The sequence below is a fragment of the Glycine soja genome, chromosome 9 (genome assembly GCF_004193775.1).
Source record: "Glycine soja cultivar W05 chromosome 9, ASM419377v2, whole genome shotgun sequence".
NCBI lineage: Eukaryota > Viridiplantae > Streptophyta > Magnoliopsida > Fabales > Fabaceae > Glycine > Glycine soja.
The window spans coordinates 29,120,629-29,142,776 of record NC_041010.1 but is presented as its reverse complement, the minus strand read 5'-3'; the positions used below and the strand labels follow the sequence as shown (position 1 = coordinate 29,142,776).

At 38.5% G+C, this 22,148-nt stretch overlaps 1 protein-coding gene and 1 long non-coding RNA gene across 2 annotated transcripts; both read right to left on the bottom strand.

Moving 5' to 3' along the window:
* Nucleotides 1-6,222: 6,222 nt before the first annotated feature.
* On the bottom strand, nt 6,223-10,919 carry LOC114367993. Its single transcript, XR_003657300.1, has 3 exons — nt 9,935-10,919; nt 9,417-9,574; nt 6,223-6,728 (listed from the first exon to the last, which is right to left on the bottom strand). It is a non-coding gene; the product is annotated as an uncharacterized LOC114367993 (long non-coding RNA).
* Nucleotides 10,920-21,212: 10,293 nt separating this feature from the next.
* Nucleotides 21,213-21,866, bottom strand: LOC114368316. Its single transcript, XM_028325626.1, has one exon. The coding sequence runs from the start codon at nt 21,864-21,866 to the stop codon at nt 21,213-21,215; it is 654 nt and encodes a 217-aa protein (XP_028181427.1).
* Nucleotides 21,867-22,148: the final 282 nt, after the last annotated feature.

The following is a 22,148-nucleotide window of genomic DNA, read 5'->3' as shown; positions in this document are numbered from 1 at the left end:
TTCGGATGGCAATGGGCCAATCTGAATCAGAGGGATGAGAAGTGGCAGGATCCATGGCTTGAGGATTGATTGAAGAAGGAGGAGAATCATGAAAAGAAGCTTCAGGTATTGAAGGACCAACTTGTTGTATCCTGCATTGGTTTGTGAGAAGAGGTGGAGAAGCAACTTCAGTTGGATGAGGTGGAGAAGAAGGAACCTCACTGACATCTGGATTTGAGGTATCTAGAGGACATGGAGAGGGAATTGGAAGGACATTCTGGATGGAAGAAGAATGGTCAGTAGATGATGGGTAGAATGGTGTGTCTTCAAAGAAGGTTACATCTGCAGACATGTAGTATCGCCTGGTGGATGGTGAGAAGCATTTGTAACCCTTTTGAAGACGAGAATAACCTAAAAAGACACATTTAATTGCACGGGCAGAAAGTTTGTCTAAACCAGGGGAGAGATTATGAACAAAACAAGTACAGCCAAACACTTTAGGTGGAACATGGAATAAATGATCATGAGGGAAAATGATTGAGTGAGGAATTTGATTCTCAAGAGAGGAGGAAGGCATTCTGTTAATTAGGAAACAAGCAGTAAGCACCGCATCCCCCCAATGGTGTGTGGGAACATGAAAGGCTAACATTAGTGATCGTGCGATGTCAAGGAGATGACGATTTTTCCTTTCGGCGATACCATTTTGTTGTGGTGTATGGGGACATGTAGATTGATGTTGAATGCCTTTTGAAGATAACAAAGAGGAGAAATCATGAGAGAAATACTCTTTGGCATTATCACTTCTAAAAACCTGAATTGTTGTTTTAAATTGGTTTTCAATCTCATTGAGGAAGGACATGAAAATAGGCAAAAGTTCAGATCTGTCTTTCATTAAATAAACCCAAGTACATCTAGAAAATTCATCAATAAAAGTTACAAAATATCGAAAACCAAAAGAGGAAACACGACTTGGTCCCCAAATATCAGAATGAATGATAGAGAAGGCTGAATTACATCTTTGAACAGTTTTTGGAAATGAGGACCTAACATGTTTTCCTAGTTGACAAGGTTCACATTCTAAGACTCGAAGATTCTTCAGACTAGGGATCATCATTTTCAGTTTTGGTAGACTTGGGTGACCTAGACGATCATGCAAAAGTTTGGGGTTTGAAGTTGCTGAACAAGAAACAGAAAAGTTGGGCTTCAAGTAGTAAAGTCCTCGTGATTCACGTCCTTCTCCAATCAATCGACCCGTGCCATGTTCTTGGATAACAAAAGAATTAGCAGTAAAGGTTACTGAGCAATTTAATGAACGGGTTAACTGACTCAATGAAATTAAATTGTAGGGACATTGAGGAATAAACAAAACAGAATCCAACTTCAATGAGGAAGATAAAGACACATGACCACTCCCTTGAGCTACAACTTTGGAACCATTAGCCACAGTAACAAGATGAGGAATTTTTGGAAAAGAAATGGATGTAAAAGAAGACTTGTTACCAGAAATATGATCAGAGGCACCTGAATCAAGTATCCAAGGACTGGGACCATCAATAGATTGAGAAATACATGCTGTTGAATAACATGGTACAGAAGAAGATGAAGTCTGGCTGCTGGATTTCTCAGATTTCAGCTTCAAATATTCTTGATATTCTTTATCAGAGAACTTAGACTCTGATTTTTCGGTTTCGGTCTGAGTTACCTGAGCTACTTTGTCAGGGAAGCCATGCAAGGAGTAGCAAGTCTCTTGTGTGTGGCCCATCCTCTTGCAATATGTGCATTGAGGACGTCCACCTCTCCCACCACGGCCTCCTCTACTGTTACGTCCTCCCCCTCTCCCACGAGGTGCAGCCATGGCTGACGTCTCCACTACATCAGCCGGATTTTCTTCTTTCAATGCATGGGGAACACGAAGCAGCCTAGTGATGAGAGAATCCATCGACGGAACCTGATCTCCAGCTAACACTTGATCACGAACGTGATCAAAGTCTGAATGTAAACTTCTCAAGATGAGAACCATATAGAACTTATCTAGCTTTCTATTCACTTCCTCCAACGATTCAGCCACAAGGAACCTCTTCAATTCTTCCACTGCTGCCCGAGCTTTACCTATGTGTGCAATCATATCGTGGCTGGTTTGTTTGAGAGCTGTGACCTTCATGGTTGCATCAAACAAACTCTGAATATCATTGGCAAAGATTTCCCGGGCCTTTTTCCAAAAGGAGCAGCATGTTTTGAACGATCTGAGAATCTCCAAAACATCTGCCTCAACAGACTGCCATAAGACAGCACAGAGCTGATAATCTAACTTTTCCCACTCAGGTCTTCTATCATCCGGAACTGCCTCAGCATCTTTTTCAAGATGGTCATGATGCCCTTGCCCAAGGAACCACAGTTCTACTGAAGCAGACCAGGATAAGTAATTTTTCCAATTGAGCTTTGCTGTTGTGATAGTGGGAGTTCCAGAAAACGAAAGTATTGGGCCAGACGAAGCCATTTTCACTCACAGATCAAAGGAAACTAAAGTAGAGAGACAAGGAAGGCACAAGGTCACTCAACGAAGTGCCGAAACCAAAAACTAATGGCTGATATGGACTCAGGAGAGCCCGACGAGACGGCCGGAAGCAAACGCGCGCGTTTCCGGCAAGGGGAGGGCGGCGCGTGGTGGTCACGCGCCGGCGTTTGGCGCGCACGAAGATGGTGCGTGACGGCGCGTGGGGAAGCTCCTGGCCCAGCGGTTAGTTGCGCTGAGTTGCGCTCCTCGAGGCGCACAAAACCCTGTAGTCGCCGGTTGAAACGGCCGGCGGACGGCGGTGGACGGTGGCGGACGGCGGCGCGGACGGCGGCGGACGGCGGCGCGGACGGCGGTGGATACGACCCGCTCTGATACCAACTTAAAGTTTTGAATATGTGAGGAGAGAAACTTTTCCCTCAGTTGCTTAGTTTTATTTCATTCAAATAACATATATATATACAAATAGGAGAGAGACAGCTTGACAAGCTTTGACAAGACAGTACACACTGCTGTCTTCTTCAACAAGATAAAATAGGGAAATCTACTCTAAAGATACATCTAATAATACCCATAATTATAACAAACTGTTTTAAAATAATCAGTAATCTTTGAATGTGATTCTTCGAAATGCTTGCAGTTGAAACAACTTTGTGGTATATGGAACTCATGGTAAGAAAATTTTCTGAAATGGAAGTTTTTAAAATATCAACTTATGCTGCTAATTTGGCTATTGTAAATTTATGAGGCAATTAGCGCTTCTGGGGATTTTTTTTCTCAACATACGAAAATCGTTTTAGAATGCGATGCAGTGACATTTTTGTAGTTAAGATCACTATATTTTATTTTTATGACACACATTCTAAATTGGTTATAAAAAAACCGCCTTAGAATGAGACACGGTGGCATTTCCGTGATTATTGAAAACTTAAACAAAGACGGATTTTAAGACGGTGGCACCCCACTTAACTCTAGCTTCGTCACACCCCACTCTTCTCCTCCAAACCCTCCCCTCCAAACTTTCTGAAGCACTCATCCAAACTTTCTCCTCCAGACCCTAGCTTCGTATGACGCCGCAAAAGAGAAGGCAGCGACTTGTGCATATTGTGTTGTACCGTGGATCCTCCAAGGAAGAAGAAAAAAGGACGATACGGCGTCGCAGAGCTGAAAACCCTAGGGAACCAGCTTCTCCCAACCTTCGTTTCCCCTTCTTCCCCTCCTCACCACGTCCTCGAATCCCTCCTCTCGCTCCACTCCTTCTTCCTCCCTCTCCTCCCCAAGCTCCTTTCCCACTCCGCCTTCGCCACTCCCTCCGTCGTCGGCGACCAATCCGAGTTCAGCTACCTCTCGTGGCTCCGTTCCAAGTTCGACGAGTTCCTCAAGTCCCTCCTCGACGTCCTCGCTTCGCCGCAAGGAGATGAGACGCTCAAGGAACTTGTGTTGGACACGCTCATGGAGTTCGTAAAGGTCGCCAATGGCGGCGCCTTCCACTCTTCTTTGTACCACAAGCTTCTTCATAGTATTGTACGTTATGCCAATTTTGCTGATAATTCTCATTGCCATTTTTTTGATTTGATTTGGTTGATTTTGGATTGATGCTATCAGGTTTACTCTACCAGTCCCCCTACGTTTTTGGTGGATTTACTGGCGTCGAAGTATGTGAAGTATATCGATGTCCAGTATGGATATTATGCTTGCTACCTTTGTTCTTTTAATCATCAAGTTTTTAATGTGACTCTTAAGTTTTTTGGTATTATCACGGTTTATGGCATATACTGTATTGTTTTACTATTAGCCCCTTTTTTGGAAGGCTGAATTTATGCAATAAGATCCTCGTCTTCAAGGAGGTAGGTACTTTCCACTCATCATTTTACTCTCAAATTCCACCTTCATTAAATAAAATTTTATTATATGACTTTGCAGATGGAGCTGCCTGACAAAGTTTATGCTAAGCTGTTGCTAAAATATCCTTGGCTTCTATCTACAAGTATTCAAGAGAACTATACGAAGCTCCTGGCCTTTCATATTCTATCAAGGTACTGTCATGGTTGCATGTGTCCATTTCATTTTGGATGCATATGTAACTGGAGTTATCATCGCTAAAAGCAAACTAAGGAGATTAATTTTAATTTTTAGTTTTTTCATGAAATCATATTCTATTGTTGAAATTGAACAGACAGGTCTATACCTTGAAATAGAAAGAACTAAGCTGAAGTCGATGGTGGATCAGTTTGCTGAACTAGGAGTTCGAAACAAAAAGTTAAATCAATATATTACCAAAAGTCCTCAACTACTATTGCGGAAGCCCAAAGACTTTCTACAGGTATTTATTTTTAGCTTCAATCAAGAGTGTGATATTTTCACCTCAACATTGTTTTTCGATTTAAATAGAATTGCCTACCTCACCGATTTTGGTTTCTCAGGATTTTGTCACTAGTACGAAAACCTTCTAGCCTAGTCTAATATTCTGTATATAAAAGGGAAATAATACTTTTGAAGTGGTAACCTATTATTATTCTTCATGCAACAATCTCTGTTGATCTGAGAGGCTACCTAGCATGTTAGTTAGAGAATTATGTTTATTAATTAGACTCTGGTCATTCCTATATTAACCCTCTCTGGTGATGTGGTTAAATCTTAGGTCACGCAAGATGGTAAATACTGTTTGGTTTTAGTTTTTGGGGCCAAGGATCTGCAGTTGTCAGATTTTGAACAAAGACAGGTATTCAGCTTTCTTTCCTGGAGCATACATTTTAAATTATATAAATTTTATTTTATTTCATTTTTTTCTCATGTTCATCAATATAATGGGACTCTTTGGATCTTGGATAGAACAAAAGTGCTAGAAACTAGATAACTCTTGCAATCTTTTGCTTGTAGTTTTTTTTGGCAGTGAGGGGAGTGGAGTTTAAAAAAATTCAGAGAAGGGAAAATCAGAAAAGAAAAGAATCAAAGGACAGTAATACCAAAACCTAAATCTCATTTTACCTTGTATTTTTAACCAAAAAAAATCCAATTCACAATCCTTGTGCTAAAAGAAGGTTCTGATGATATAAATTGTCAGTTCGAAGTTTAAGCATTCCACTCTAACCAAAGCACCAAATGCCTGCAAATAGAAAATTTCTTCAAAGTCCTACCCCAATTTTTTTTCACTGCAAGTGTTTCAAAGAGTTTGATTAGACATTTAGTCTTATAAAACTAGGTAATATAGAGTTCTATGACTATTAAGGGTGTTTATAACCTATACAATCCAATTAACTCAGCCTGCACCAAACTAATTTGACATGTTTGGTTTTAGAAATTAGACTCAGAATGTTCAGAGTTGGTTTAGGTTTTATTTCAGTTGTCTCCTTGTCCTATATCTTCTAAATCTTATTTTTCTTAATAATTCTATATTAATGATAAGACTTCTTGACTTCATGGATAACATTTTGCATATATTGATAATATTTGTTTCATAATATTATAGATATATATATTATATAAATACATTCATTATTCTTACTTCTTTTAATATGGTTGAATTAAGATATATATCAAAGACAAATCCCCAATTAAATTTTAAATCTCTTCTTGGATTAATAAGTTACCCTTAATATAGATTACTCAAAAGACAATTCAAGGAAAACTTTTATAAAGCAAAAGATAAATGACAATAAATAAAAGAGGCTTAAGGGAAGAGAGATTGAAAACTCAGTTTTTATACTGGTTCGGTCACGCCCTGTGCCTACGTCCAGTCCCCAAGCAACTTGCTTGAGAGTTCCACTATCTTGTAAGATGTTTTTTACAAAGTTTGAACCATACAGGGACAACCCTTCCCTTGTGTACAAAATTCCTTACAACTCAAGAGACCCTCTGTCTCTTAACCAATCTCTTTGAATAAGAAGAGGAAAAGAAGAATTCTCTCTTTCAGAGAAAGATATTACAATTGAAGATCACTCACGATTCTCTCTTTCATCATTTATCTTGGATTTCTTGGAGTCTTGGATCAAACATGAGAAACGCGTTTCTTTGGCATCACCGAAACTTCATAACATATTTGCTTCTACAAATTCTCTTGAGAATTTGGGCTCTGTCCATCTCAATTATTGGAATTAATAATTAGACATGGACAGAGGCCAAATTCTCAAGAAAATTTAGAGAAGTTCAACCTAAGACAGTTCTGAAATTTGGGAAAAATGGATGCCCAAAAAACAATGTGAGTTCTGAAACTACTGTTGCCAAGCACAGGAGTTACCTACAAAAAGGTAGAGGGGTTACTCCAAAGGTTCCAACTGAAGGGAAACTCATTGATAACAATAATGCACAGGGTCATAATTTCAAGCATAAGATTGGAGAAGGTGCCAAATCAGAGGCAAGAACAGCTAGTATGAACGGGGGGGTGCGGGAGAAAAGAGAAAGAAAGCTAACCACATTGAATTAGTTTTGCAAGAATGAGTACGTTTAGAAAATTGGAGAAGGTGCAAAATCAGAGGCAAGAACAGCGAGTATGAAGGAATGCATGCAGAATTGGGTTTTTCGGAAGTGAAAATGCGCAAAAGGTGAAGTAACTCAGAAAAAAAAAAAAGATACTCATATATCAAATTGAGGTCTATTCCATAGTTGTGAAATAACAACAGGAGTTTAAGAAAATAAAAATCTCAAGAAGCAGAAGAAAGAAAAACAAAAAGTTCTACTATCACTTTTCCTACTCCATGATCATTCATGCGTTATTTAATTACCATCCATGCTCTTTCTTGATTAAAAAGAAAAGAAAAAAAACCACAAGAAAAGCAAATAGTAATCATCATCATATATTCACATCATTTCTCTTCCTATAATTCATTTGTCACATCTACCACTTTCTCCCTCTCCTCTTGTGTTCTTCCATTCAATATCTCACTCCCATCAACCCATATACCCATAAAATAAGCATTTTTCTAAAACAAACTAAAAGAAAAAAAAAAGATTCTAAAGAACTATCGTAAAAGAGAAAGAAAGCTAACCACATAGAATCACTTTTGCAAGAATGAGGACACGGAAAAATTGGAGAAGGTGCAGAATCAGAGGCAAGAACATCTAGTATGAAGGGGGGGGTGGGTGCGGGAGAAAAGAGAAAGAAAGCTAACCACATTGAATTAGTTTTGGAAGAATGAGGACGTTTAGAAAATTGGAGAAGGTGCAAAATCAGAGGCAAGAACAGCGAGTATGAAGGAATGCATGCAGAATTGGGTTTTTCGGAAGTCAAAATGCGCAAAAGGTGAAGTAACTCAGCAAAAAAAAAAAAGATACTCATATATCAAATTGATGTCTATTCCATAGTTGTGAAATAACAACAGGATTTTAAGAAAATAAAAATCTCAAGAAGCAGAAGAAAGAAAAACAAAAAGTTCTACTATCACTTTTCCCTACTCCATGATCATTCATGCGTTATTTAATTACCATCCATGCTCTTTTATTGATTAAAAAGAAAAGAAAAAAAAACCACAAGAAAAGCAAATAGTAATCATCATCATCATATATTCACATCATTTCTCTTCCTATAATTCATTTGTCACATCTACCACTTTCTCCCTCTCTTCTTGTGTTCTTCCATTCAATATCTCACTCCCATCAACCCATATACCCCTAAAAATAAGCATTTTTCTAAAACAAACTAAAAGAAAAAAAAAAGATTCTAAAGAACTATCGTAAAAGAGAAAGAAAGCTAACCACATTGAATCACTTTTGCAAGAATGAGGACACTGAAAAATTGGAGAAGGTGCAGAATCAGAGGCAAGAACATCTAGTATGAAGGGGGGGGCGTGCGGGAGAAAAGAGAAAGAAAGCTAACCACATTGAATTAATTTTGCAAGAATGAGGACGCAGAAAAAATTGGAGAAGGTGCAAAATCAAAGGCAAGAACGGCGAGTATGAAAGAATGCATGCAGAATGGGGATTTTTATAGGTGCAAGGTACACCATGCATGGTATGAATTGCATGTGAGCACAAATTACAAGTGGCCCACCCGATGATGCCTTGCATTATTGGGCCTCTGAGACACTTGAGACAAAACTATTTAGAGCTCGGAGTGGTTAAATTCTTTTTTTTTTTATTTTTCTGTTGTTGTGGATTTTGTATAAGTAGGTTTGTGACTTAAAAGATAATTGGCAATAATCCTTGAGCTGTCTATTACAATTGTAGGGCCAATATATTTGCGTGTGAGTCTTTGCTCAGGCAGTCCTGACTCATTGCCTTATGCCCCTACCTTTTCCTCAGTCCCCTTCAAAGTATTGACTAATTTAGAAAAGGAAAAAAAAAAACATAATACTCTAATATGAACCAATGTGAAATGTTTTAACTAAATATACAGTAGCTTTAGAGTTTTAATCACTTATTAGCCATCAATTGAACCAAGAAATATATTGTACGTAAATCTGTTAATCATGAGTATACATGAAATTACTTACACGCAAACTACTCAAGAGGGGTTCTGCTTGCCCTTTATGATCAATTATTTTGGCAATTAATTCATGATTAGGCTCAATTATTCCCATTCATGGAAAATACATATAAATATTTCCTATGAAAAGGAAGGTATTAAACAGATGATCAAGGAAGGTATAAAATGAAAAACGGCATTCCTATGAAAAGGAGTTTACAAGGTTGAAGCCATACGTGCAGTCGTGTATCCCTAACACACAAGGGCCAGCATCTAGCACCAGATAAGAAAAAGAAAACAAGCATAGTACATGTAGGCCACATTACACTGTAAACGAAAATGATCTTAATTATGAAGATTACTAGCTTATTCCATTGCCCTACTAGTTCACCCAACATGTTCCCTAATCCCTCCTTAATAGCTCTTGATTTGTCATGTAACCAGTGCTTTTATTTGTGTGCTAAAAACGATGCTAATAAATAAGTTAAAATAATTGCTCAATCAATCATTATGAAAAGTTTATACCTGAAAATTTAGTGGTAGTTTGGATGCACTTTCTTCATCCTTCACCAAATTACGCACTTTCTTCATTATGAGTGTTGTTACATTGCTTTGGGGAGGTTGCTTTGGGGAGGTTGCTTTGACTTAACATATATGGCCATTGCCAATGTCTTGCATATTTTCTATATAATACAAATGCTTCAGAATCAAGTATTGTAAAACTTAATCTCCACTTAGTTGGAAAGCTGACAATAGATGTGCTTAAATTTTATATATATATGCAAGAAAGTTTTATCTGAAGTCGTTGATGTGCTTCCTAAACTAACTCTTAGTAACATGACTAAGCAGGTCAATTTATTTTCTTTGTCTTCTTGTATATGTTATATCTGGTTGTGCCATAACTTGTGTCTATTATCTATTTCTTGTGTTATAGCAGGTTATTACTAGCTATTAATAAAAGCAGCCATTACTTTCTGAGTTCTAATGGCCAATTTTTATGTATCTTTAGAGATCAAGTTGACATTCAAGTTATGTGCTAGTACCAGTATTTTAGTGAATATATGCTGCTGCAGTCCGGCTTGTGCTCTCTATTAGCCTGCTGGTATAAATCAAACAGTTCTATTCAATAGTTTGGAAGTTTGATCGTACCAAACAACATGAAAGCACTACTATGTTTTGTTGCTGTCGTGGTCTAAGTATTAAGACAAACAAAAAGTGCATCTTCCTAGTAATTGCTAAACATCGACCATAAAGAGAAGGTTCTCTCCTAGACTCTCATCAATGGTGCCAAAATACCAGTAATTCTTGATTCAATGATGAGTATATCTGAAATTAATGCCGTAAGGGATGGTATTTCCAAATTGTAAACTCAAAATTGTTTCCCATGCAGTATAAACTGGTGTTTTTGGAATTTATGTCTGATTCATGGAGAAGGCTCATATTTAACTTTGGAAGTACGAAATTTTATTTTCAATGGCCTTGGGAATGTCTGCCAGTACTAATTAGTTTGTATTACTTCCTCTAAACTCATATATAAGTAAAAATAACTAATTACATTAATTATTAAGACTGCTATATTATACTGGGAGGGACGTATTGTTGAGGGAACTATGGGTGCAAACTACAGGTGCATCCAATCATAACTATCCTTGCTCTAGTGTAACCTGTATTGTTTATCAGCTTCTGGTTGGAGTAAATGTTTCTGAAACCATGATGGATACCGGGTTTGTCAGAGTGGTTCTGCTCTTAGTTTCTTTAATACTATTTCAGTTTTGGATCCAATTCTAATATCCCCTTCCCCCACCCCCGATTTACATTTTAGACAAGTGTGTTATTGAGGCAGGTTGGTTTTATTTTGAACCTGGCAAGTTTTATATGGTCTCACATTTTAGAACTTGCGTTGGTACTATGTGGGAGGATACATCATATGATTCCTTTTGTCATATTTTTTGAGTAATGATTGTGGTTACCTTTTATGTATGATTTAACACTGATTTTTTTCCAGAAAATCAACACAACCACGTTTTGTAAAAATAGCCATGGCCTAGGGGATTCAATTTAATAACTCAACAAATTTAAGTCAAAAACTAGGTGTCGGTCACAAAATTTAGTTCTAAATATATATATATATATATATACACATTTTTGTAGTTAAGATCACTATATTTTATTTTTATGACACACATTATAAATTGGTTATAAAAAAACCACCTTAGAATGTGACACGGTGGCATTTCCGTGATTATTGAAAACTTAAACAAAGACGTATTTTAAGAAATAGCCGCATTCGTATTGTGCCGCACCCCACTTAACTCTAGCTTCGTCGCACCCCACTCTTCTCCTCCAAACCCTCCCCTCCAAACTTTCTGAAGCACTCATCCAAACTTTCTCCTCCAGACCCTAGCTTCGTATGACACCGCAAAAGAGAAGGCAGCAACCTGTGCATATTGTGTCGTACCGTGGATCCTCCAAGGAAGAAGAAAAAAGGACGATACGGCGTCGCAGAGCTGAAAACCCTAGGGAACCAGCTTCTCCCAACCTTCGTTTCCCCTTCTTCCCCTCCTCACCACGTCCTCGAATCCCTCCTCTCGCTCCACTCCTACTTCCTCCCTCTCCTCCCCAAGCTCCCTTCCCCCTCCGCCTCCGCCGCTCCCTCCGTCGTCGGCGACCAATCCGAGTTCAGCTACCTCTCGTGGCTCCGTTCCAAGTTCGACGAGTTCCTCAAGTCTCTCCTCGACGTCCTCGCTTCGCCGCAGGGAGATGAGACGCTCAAGGAACTTGTGTTGGACACGCTCATGGAGTTCGTAAAGGTCGCCAATGGCGGCGCCTTCCACTCTTCTTTGTACCGCAAGCTTCTTCATAGTATTGTACGTTATGCCAATTTTGCTGATAATTCTCATTGCCATTTTTTTTATTTGATTTGGTTGATTTTGGATTGATGCTATCAGGTTTACTCTACTAGTCCCCCTACGTTTTTGGTGGATTTACTAACGTCGAAGTATGTGAAGTATATCGATGTCCAGTATGGATGTTATGCTTGCTACCTTTTTTTTTTTAATCATCAAGTTTTTAATGTGACTCTTAAGTTTTTTGGTATTATCACGGTTTATGGCATATACTGTATTGTTTTACTATTAGCCCCTTTTTTGGAAGGCTGAATTTATGCAGTAAGCTCCTCGTCTTCAAGGAGGTAGGTACTTTCCACTCATCATTTTACTCTCAATTTCCACCTTCATTTAATAAAATTTTATTATATGATTTTGCAGATTGACCTGCCTGGCAAAGTTTATGCTAAGCTGTTGCTAAAATATCCTTGGCTTCTATCTACAAGTATTCAAGAGAACTATACGAAGCTCCTTGTCTTTCATATTCTATCAAGGTTCTGTCATGGTGGCATGTGTCCATTTCATTTTGGATGCATATGTAACTGGAGTTATCATCGCTAAAAGCAAACTAAGGAGATTAATTTTAATTTTTAGTTTTTTCATGAAAACATATTCTATTGTGAAATTGAGCAGACTGGTCTATACCTTGAAATAGAAAGAACTAAGCTGAAGTCGATGGTGGATCAGTTTGCTGAACTAGGAGTTCGAGACAAAAAGTTAAATCAATTTATTGCCAAAAGTCCTCAACTACTATTGCGGAAGCCCAAAGACTTTCTACAGGTATTTATTTTTAGCTTCAATCAAGTGTGTGATATGTGACATAGATGTTATAAATGTATAAAATCATTATGCACGTTCACTCAACAGAGCGTAGTCTGTGTTTGATTTGTAGTTGACACAACTTTCAAGACACCTCAAGGAAAAGCTTGTGTCTTGTTGCTTTGGGTCAAACCTCAGTTTGCAGATGTCCAATATCCATTCACTGGCTTGAGGGGAAGCATTTTAGTAGTCCTACTAATTACTTTATAATTATTGTAATTTATTAGAAATGGTTACTATAAGTTTAATTAGCCTTTTTTAGGAAAGTATTTAAGTTGTTTAGTCTATATAATGTATCGCTCTGTCCAATTTTATTATAGATAATAATATTCGGAAATTTTCCATTCAAGTCTCTTGCTCATTGTTGTGTACAGATTGTTCTGTTGTATGAAAATATGGGTTTAGATAAAGAAACCATTGGAACAATACTTGCTCGCTGCCCTGAAATTTTTGCTGCCAGCATTAATAAAACTCTACAAAGGAAGATTGAGTTGTTAATTTTTTTACCGGGTGTTTCTAAAACTTTCCTTCCTGGGGTTATCAGAAAGTATCCAGAATTACGTGTTTCTGACATTGACAAAACTTTGCTACAAAGGTATTGTTCTGACCCATCTTTTTTATATTTTGCTTACCATTGCTCCAGTATCATATTTGTTTACTCTTTCCCAATCAATGGCTCAATTGAATATTTTGTTTACTCTAGTATTATAAAATGATTCTCCATGCTTTATATTTTTTAATGACATAACCATGGTATTGTTCAGTGCAAGTTTCAGTTTTCTTTTATCATTGGATATGAAAAATAAAAGAAAATAATGATTTCCTGATTTCTTGAATTGCATCACGAGTCATGACCACTGCATAATTGTTACACCACATCAACCAACAACCAAGTAGAGTCAGTGCTTTTCTTATCTCCAATCCTTCAGCAAACTAGTATGTGATGATCTTATTTTCTCTGAAAATACTGTCTATTAAACTATTGCTGCAATATCAATGTCATCATCTCAGGATATTTTGAAGACTAACCCTGTTATTTCAATACAGAGAATAAGTCATAATTAAGTTTTGCTAGTTGCTTCAGTTGTGTTTGGGGGCCTCATATATGCTTTAGAAAGTGTCCTTTTCTTTTCAAATGAGAGATTTGTTGGATTTATCTATAATTGTTGATTCGGTTAGGTAATTAACTTGTTCAAAGTTGGTTCTAGCACATGTCTAAATGATTTGGTTAAGCTTAATTATTTGCTATAGTTTTTTATTTTGTCAAAATGATTAAACATAGTTTGTGTTTGCTCAAGTGCAGAGTGCTCAAGATTTCTCTTTCCATCATTCTTGATGAGTATGCTTTAACCAAGTAGTTAAGCTCGAATTAGCTTTAACCAAGTAGTCGATTTCCTCCGACGACCAGCTGATTCTCCGTCGCCGACAATCGCACATCTCGCGACCCCGGCTAACTTCCTCCACAATCGACACGTTATACGTGTCTCCCCCTACATTGATGCACACAGTGTGGTGAATCGCCGGGCACCTTGGCGTGCAGATGAGTATCCTAACTCGGTCTAACCTTCGGGACTCTTCTGTGTCATCATCTACATCAATCATGTCTCCTATTGCGGCCACAATTTGCCGGAAATATTTCTTATCCCACACTACAAGGGGAATACCCCAGCATTGAACCCAAGTGAGTCTGTGAGTCGCTCGTAAACTTGGCTGCCATTTCTCAAGCGAGTAAAACATGACTTCTTCCTCCGTTGTCTCCTTCTTCATTCGTTTAGCTGTGGTGTCCGTTAACCCTATCAGAAGCACCATATCATCTCCCATGTACTTCAGAGTTATCTCTGCTCCGAAGTCCCACGTTGGGTCTTCTTCAAGTCTGTCAAACCACCTTAGGTTCTTCAATCGCCCTACCCATGCATTGCTCAGCCATTGATTGTCGTTCGAATGAATGTCGAGAAGTATTGTTGATCGAGACTCAGCCCACTTTTGATCGAGTTTGGGTACTATCTTCATTTGGCCAGCATTGTTCCTGTCCCTGGCCACCACTTCCGCATATGAGGTCGAACCTTTTGCTGGTTGATAGTGTTCCCCATGCCAAGTTCCGTTCTGCTGCTTTCCTTCACTCCTGTGTGGTTCTGAGTGTGCCGCTGTCTTCCTTGTCTTTTCTCTCCCATATTTAGGTACATTGACATACAACTTCAAACCGGCTATGATTATCTGGTCCAACTGCCTCGCAAGCCTGTGCTCGTCCACCACTCCTTTGAATCTCGCAAACCTGAATCTCCAGCCATTTCTGTTTCTTTGCTTAGAGATGAAGATCTCTCGCACATCTCCCCATCTCTTGAATTGATGTCAAATGTCCAGTTCTGTGACTTCTTCCGCGATTCGTGTTTAGTAGAATGACGATATGTCATTTTTGTCTCGCCAATTTACTCTATTATAGCTTAGAGGTTGACCATCCCTGTTGTCGGCGTGTGTCCATCCGGGATCCCCGTGTGTTCTCGCTCTGTCTCTCACTGTTTTTCGCCCTCTGTACTTAACTCTCTCCCATTCCCCAGTGTTTTCCTCTCTGTGGTTTCTCTCTCTCTCTCTCTCTCTACACATTCTCTCTCTTCCTACTTGTGCTGGACTCACAGTATTCACCCGCCCTTTCAAATGTTCAGTAAACATGTTACCAGAGCATTTGAAAACTCCTTAACAGCCTAGTTCTCAAAAAACCCTGATAATGATTTGAATTGATTAGATGTTGCTGAGGCAACTGGGGCTGGTGAACCTTTACAAAACACAAGGAGTCAAACACATATAAACAAGACAGCAGCTGCACTTGCACCTAGAAATGCAAAAGGAAAAAAAGTGGTGGAAGTGGAAGAAGAGAATGAAGATGAGGGGGAAGAAGAGTACAATTCTAATGCTAGTGAGAGTGATGGATTTCAACAACACAATGACTTGGATCTTGAAGAGGATGAAGATTCTGATTAATAATTTAGTATTAAGAAACTTGCATTTGTCTATTTGAATTTTAATGTCTACTTGTCTACTATTATAGTTACTTTAGGCTTTATGTTAGAGGGACTAAGGCTTTAAGCCCTTTATTTGCTTCACTTTCTACTAACTTTTGTTTAAGTAACTATGTATTCAGTTATTTTTCTGTTTTTGAACTTATATACATACATATTATTAATTATTTAACATGTATAAAAAGACATTACAATAGCGGTCATCCCGCTATCCGCTATCCCAATTTAGGGGTCGGCCGCTCCACTCCGCAACGCCGGTCTTGACAACTATACTTTTGAGTATTCATTCATTATTTTTGCGTGTCCTCAAAATTCCTTAGTTTTGTCTTAGAGTATTTATGTTCTTGGCTTCTTGAGTTGAGTTTTGATTTGTGACATATTTCACATTGAATGGTAAAAGGCAAGAGTGAATATTATAAAAGAAAAAAATTCCTGAAAGAGTGATAGACGAGTGAACTTGAGTGAAACACTAAGTTGAGTGGTGAGGTCTTATTCTATTTATTACTTGTGCACTAACATACTAAAATCACTAGGCTTCTGAGGCTGAAAAGGAAGTTCATGGTATTAATACATTTGTATTGTGCATCAACTCGGTGGTATTTAAAGGATGATTTTCTATAATTTACAGAATGTATATTAAATAAATTTTTATAATAAAAACTGCAATCAACAGATCTAAATCATATTTAACATACGTATTACTTTATTTTAGAATACAAACAAATATTCCGCCCACCTTCTATACTAAGAGTAACTTGAAATAATGTCCATATGGCAATAAAAATACATGCATATGCAGCTAATTGTGGTGAAGAAAACCTGCTAAAATCATAATTTCACAAGCAGTTTTACTGAAGTCAAATCATTCCTGTCTTATATATGGTAGGAAAATCATTAAAAGCAAAGATAGAAATCTATGTGCATGCACAGGTTCAGGTACAAATACCAGGCCCATCTATCATTTCAACGTTCATTGGATTCAGCAAATAAAATTGGGAATACTCCCACCTTACTATTAGTATAAATGGAAATTTAAAGAATATCCCTTTGGCACATTAGAAGAGGCAGCATCTGAATGATGAAATATTGCTAAAAGTACATTAAAGCAAGTAGACAAAGAGTAAAGACAAATACCTATGAAGTGCATATACCTGACACTTGTTGCAAAACACAAGTGTCTCTGGAAACCCTGCATTGCCACACTGAAGACAAACAGCTACCTGCAACAACAATTGTACAGAGTTTTACTTCAGTGATTCATATTTTATAAGAGCAGATGCATAACTCAAAAGAAACTCATACTCTTCCACAGAACACCGTAACAGACATATGTGAGCAAAAACTAGTAGGTTTTTGATGTAACAAAAAGATTTTTTTTCAAAATATGGATATAAGTCATAAAACTTGCTACATATAGTGCATCAATATTCTTGCTAAAGATTGCGATAAAAAGATTTGTGTTAGATGTTGCAAATCATTAACAATTCTTTCCTCTGATCAATTCAAGTTCTTGTCATTTTATGGAGACAAGACACTACCCAAAAAAATAAAATGGTTAAATCAACAATTATTAACTAGTAGAATTGTAGATTTGTTCAATTGACAAGTCTAAATTAATCACCAAGGGTAGGTTAAGCAGAATCATACCTGTTATGCTAATAGTAATACTGATAATTTAGTTCACTAACACCAAACAATAAAATTATAGCCAAATTTGTACAGAAAATCTCTTAAGCAGCCCCTATATTGTTTGTTAGTTTCACAGAAAATTAACAAATGAGAAACACCTAAGACAGCTGAGTTGTCCCTGACTGATGGGTGAGAATATCTATCCTTTGTTCAGCTTTAGAACATCCATCTGTAGTTTGGGTGTTAGTACTGGAACCTGAAGTTTTTAGTCTCTGTATTTCCTCATATAGTTTCAACATTCTTTGATGACTATTTTCTTGGTTATGCATTTCCAATGTTTTGCAATAGGGTAGATGAACCTCACAAATTTTACAGTATCCCATTTTTGGTGGTCTTAGTTCTCTTGCTGCAGAATCAGAACTCACATCTTCTGGTTGGGTGTAAATATTAGAATCTGCAGGGGCATGTGGATGATCATTTGTTTCTACAGTAGGATTTTGCATCTTATGATATTCTTTGCCTTCCAATAATTGTGCCTGTGAGTCTAAGATTTGCTAATATACAAGCTTGAAACTAGACCCCACCACAGGTGATGGTGCCATTATATCATATGTCACAGCTGGCCATGGAGAATCAATATAATGTTTAGATGATTCCATGGGTCTTCTTAACCCATCATTTGTCTTCATATATTTATTACCTGTTTTGCCTCCACCAATCTTATGAGGAACTTGGTCATGGTAGTTAAACTGCCTCTGACGGAAACCTCTAAATCTATCATTCCAGTCATTTCTATTTTTTTTTTTTTTTTGCACTGCAAAAATATGATTGTATTAATAAAACTTAAGTACTAGATGTACTGAAGAGGTAAGTAATTACACAGGCAGAATCTGCCAAACCCAGCTACAAAAAGAATCACATAAGATAACAACCCTATCCTCACACACCCCTAGGACATTTCTGCCTTCAGCCTAGTAGACCATTGGTTAAAGTGGATATGGGAATTTTTCTCCATGCCATTTAACCAAGACCAAGTGTGAAATAAAGCTTCGTCCATGACTTTTTCAGAGCAGAAATTCTGGTTGTTAAAAACCAAAGAGTTTCTATGCTTCCAAATAGTCATGGATAGAGCTCTACCCATAGGACTTGCCATCTTTTATCCACTGAACTTTTTCCACTCCACAGGGAGAATTGCTGAAAGTGATCTCTAGGCTCAATGGAAAATGGACCCACTCTATTGACCCAAGTCATAGTCTCCCACCAAAGATTCCTAGTTTTTATACATGAGTACATGACATGACCAACTGTTTCCTCCTCCTCATCACACAGCGGGCAATTATAGGAAGGCAGCTCCACATGTCTCCTCCTTAAGTTAACCTTGGTAGGGATTCGGTTCTTGAAAATTCTCCAAGAAAAAGCACTTGCTCTAGGTGGAATTTTGAGATTCCAGATTGTCTTGAAGTCACTATCTTCAGTAACCTGGCTGTCACCATCCTTCAAGAAGCTATATGCTGCCTTTGTGGAGTAGGTTCCACCAGAATCAGGCCCCCAAAGCAGAAGGTCCCTGCTTGCAGGTTGAATTTGAAACTCAGCAATGTCTGCCATAAAGGCTGCTGCCATATCAACTTCGTGGTCAAAGAGGTTTCTCCTCCATTGAAACTTCCACTCCCATCTGTTATCCACTAAGATACCCATTGAATTGATTAAATGGTTCTGCTGAGTACTAACTTTGTACAAGCTTGGGTATTTATATTTTAGACTTAAGTCACCCTCCCTCCATTTATCTTTCCAGAACTTGAGTCTTAACCCATCACCCACCTTCCATCTCAAATTATTAATGATGTTGTTGCTGTGATGTTGGTGAAAAACAGACCTCAAGTCCTTCCACCATTGAGAGAAATGAGCACTGTCCCTACCAGAACATAGGGTATTCCACCCTCCATATTTAGATAACAAGACTCTAGCCCAGAGCTGATTTTGGTTGTTTGCCAATTCCCAGCCCCATTTACCAAGCAAGGCTTCATTGAACTTGGATAGGTCTTTAATCCCTAGCCCCCCTTTGCTCTTGGGAAGACACACAGTGTCCCAACTTACCCATGCAATCCTGGCTGCCTCAGCACCTCGTCCCCATAGAAAATTCCTCTGGATAGATACTACCTTATGGACCACTTTTTTGGGAATTTTAAAGAAAGACAAAAAGTAAATAGGCAGGGCTGTTAGGACAGAATTAATAAGGGATATCCTGCCCCCCATAGATAAGCATCTCTGCTTCCATTTGCTAATTTAGAATCAAACTTGCTAATAAGAGGCTGCCAAACATTCCAGCTTTTAGAGGTCGAACCCACTGGAATTCCAAGATAAGAAAAAGGAAAACCCAACTGGCCACAGTTAAGGTAATTAGCTGCTTCCCTACACCAAATCACAGATTTACCCAAGCACCCAAATTGGCTTTTAGCATAATTGATCTTGAGCCCTGAAGCCAGCTCGAAAATTCTGAGGATAGACTTCATAACTCTAACATTGGTTGTAGTGGCAACTCCAAAGAACAAGGTATCATCTGCATATTGCAGTATGTTGATCTCTTCCTTTTGCCTCCCCACTTGATAACTGCTGAAAATGTTTTTAGAGACAGTTGTCCTCATCAAACCAGTAAGGCCCTTAGCTACTATGCCAAAAAGGAAAGGTGCAAGGGGGTCTCCCTGCCTTAGCCCCCTCTTAGGCACAAACTCTCTAGTAGGGCTGCCATTGATCAGGATTGATATAGTTGCACTAGACAAGCATCCGTAGATCCACTTTCTCCATCTATCACAAAATCCCATTCTCATCATCATGTAGTTTAGAAATCCCCAAGATACCGAGTCATAAGCTTTTTCAAAGTCAACTTTGAAGATCATGCAAGGGTTATTTTTGCATTTGGCTTCAGCTAAGACTTCATTAGCAATCATCACACCATGGAGAATATAACTTCCTTTGAGAAAGGCAGTTTGCCTTTCATCAATAATGTGAGGCAAAACAAGGGTCAGCCTATTAGCAAGGACTTTAGATACTATTTTATAAACACACCCTATAAGAGAGATGGGTCGATAATCATTAAGAGATTGTGGGTTATTGGTCTTGGGGATAAGGGCTATGAAGGATGCATTGCTTCCTTTGGGGAATGTGCCATTTATGAAGAACTCGTCCATAAACCTGATAAAATCAGGTTTTAAAATATCCCAAAACTGTTTAATAAAGTTGAAGTTTAACCCATCCGGGCCAGGGCTTTTATCACCACCACAAGCCCAAACTGCAGATTTGATTTCCCCTTCCGAGAATCTAGCAACAAGGCTTTCCCTCTGCCCTTGATCAAGAGAAGTAAACTGAATCCCATCCAGGGTTGGTCTGCAATGATTCTGTTCTGAGAATCTTTCTTTGAAATGCTGAAGAACTGCAATCTTGACATTGCTAGGCTCATGAATCCACCCCCCATCAATGCACAGGCCTTGAAAAGCATTTACCCTCCTTCTATGATTGATGATTCTGTGGAAATAGGATGAGTTTCTATCCCCTTCTCTTATCCACTTCACTCTGGATTTTTGCCTAAGCATGGATACATAGGCAAGAGCTGCACTCCACAGCTGTTCCTGCAAGGATTTCTTGAGCTGAACTTCATCTTGGGTTATTGTTGAAGCATTATTACCTGCCTCCATGTCATTTAGCTTCTTTTTTAGATCGTTTATCTTTCTAACAGTGACTGACCCATTCTGTGAGCTCCATTGTCTTATGCATTGTTTGAGGAACTTTAATTTCTGCTTAAGAACATAGCCACCCCAGCCACTAGGGTGATAATTTCCCCAGCTGTGAACCACCATATTCTGAAAACCTTTGTCCTTCAACCACCAATCCATGACCTTGAGCGGTTTGGGCCCCCAATCCATGATTCTAGACCTCAAAAGGATGGGACAATGGTCAGAGAAGTCTCTATCCAACACAAACTATGTAGTATCTGGCCAAAGTGACAGCCATTCATCTGAAAGAAGGAACCTATCCAGTTTGCTCATAACTGTTCCATTGGGTCTGCACCAGGTGAAGCATCTCCCAACTGACCTAACCTCCTCAACATCCATGTCAGCTATCCACGAATTAAACTCAGAGATATTAGTGGAGCTCCCCACAGATTGGGATGAGCTCATTCTCTCTTGTTGGTGTCTTATAGAATTAAAATCACCCAATAAGCACCATGGGCCATCATGATAAAGAGCTTTAAGGTGTTTAAGCTCTTCCCACTGATCTCTTCTTCGTTGTAGATCACAGGGGGCATAGACATTGGTGATATACACCTTCTTATTGTCTTTAGTCCATGTACCTTCCAGCAAAATGAATCCTCTGCCTACTACCCTTCTATCCACCATGAAAGCTTCATTATTCCAGATACAAAGGAGTCCTCCTGCTGCATTATTAGAAGGAGCAAACTCCCATGATGCATTATCATCCCCCCATAGATATTGGCATAATTTTTTATCAATGGACTCCCTTTTGGTTTCCTGGATACAAAGAATATCGACATTATGAGCCAAGGTTAGCTTCCTAATAGCTGACCTTTTGACCCCACTTCCCAAGCCTCTAGAGTTGAATGACAGAATATTCATGGCTCCATGGACTTCATACCCATCACTCCTGCTGATGTAGAGGTTATTCTACTGTTAATATCTGCAGAGGCATTGTTGTCTTCAGTAGTGGTGATCTCAGCAAAGGAAACTCCCAGGTCCCTAATGATCTCTCTATGTAGTGTCTCCTCATTGTCAAAAAAGCCCTTGTTGAAGCTACTACTGGATACAGGGCTATGGGCCAAGCAAGTCTTCTCTGGACTCATTTCTTTTGATTCTGGAAAATGAGTGTGGCTTCCAAATTCATCTATGTCCCTCTTCCGA

What these genes read in the sequence shown, in the direction of transcription:
- LOC114368316 (XM_028325626.1), bottom strand. Translation starts at nt 21,866, where the DNA reads ATGAATATTCTGTCATTCAACTCTAGAGGCTTGGGAAGTGGGGTCAAA.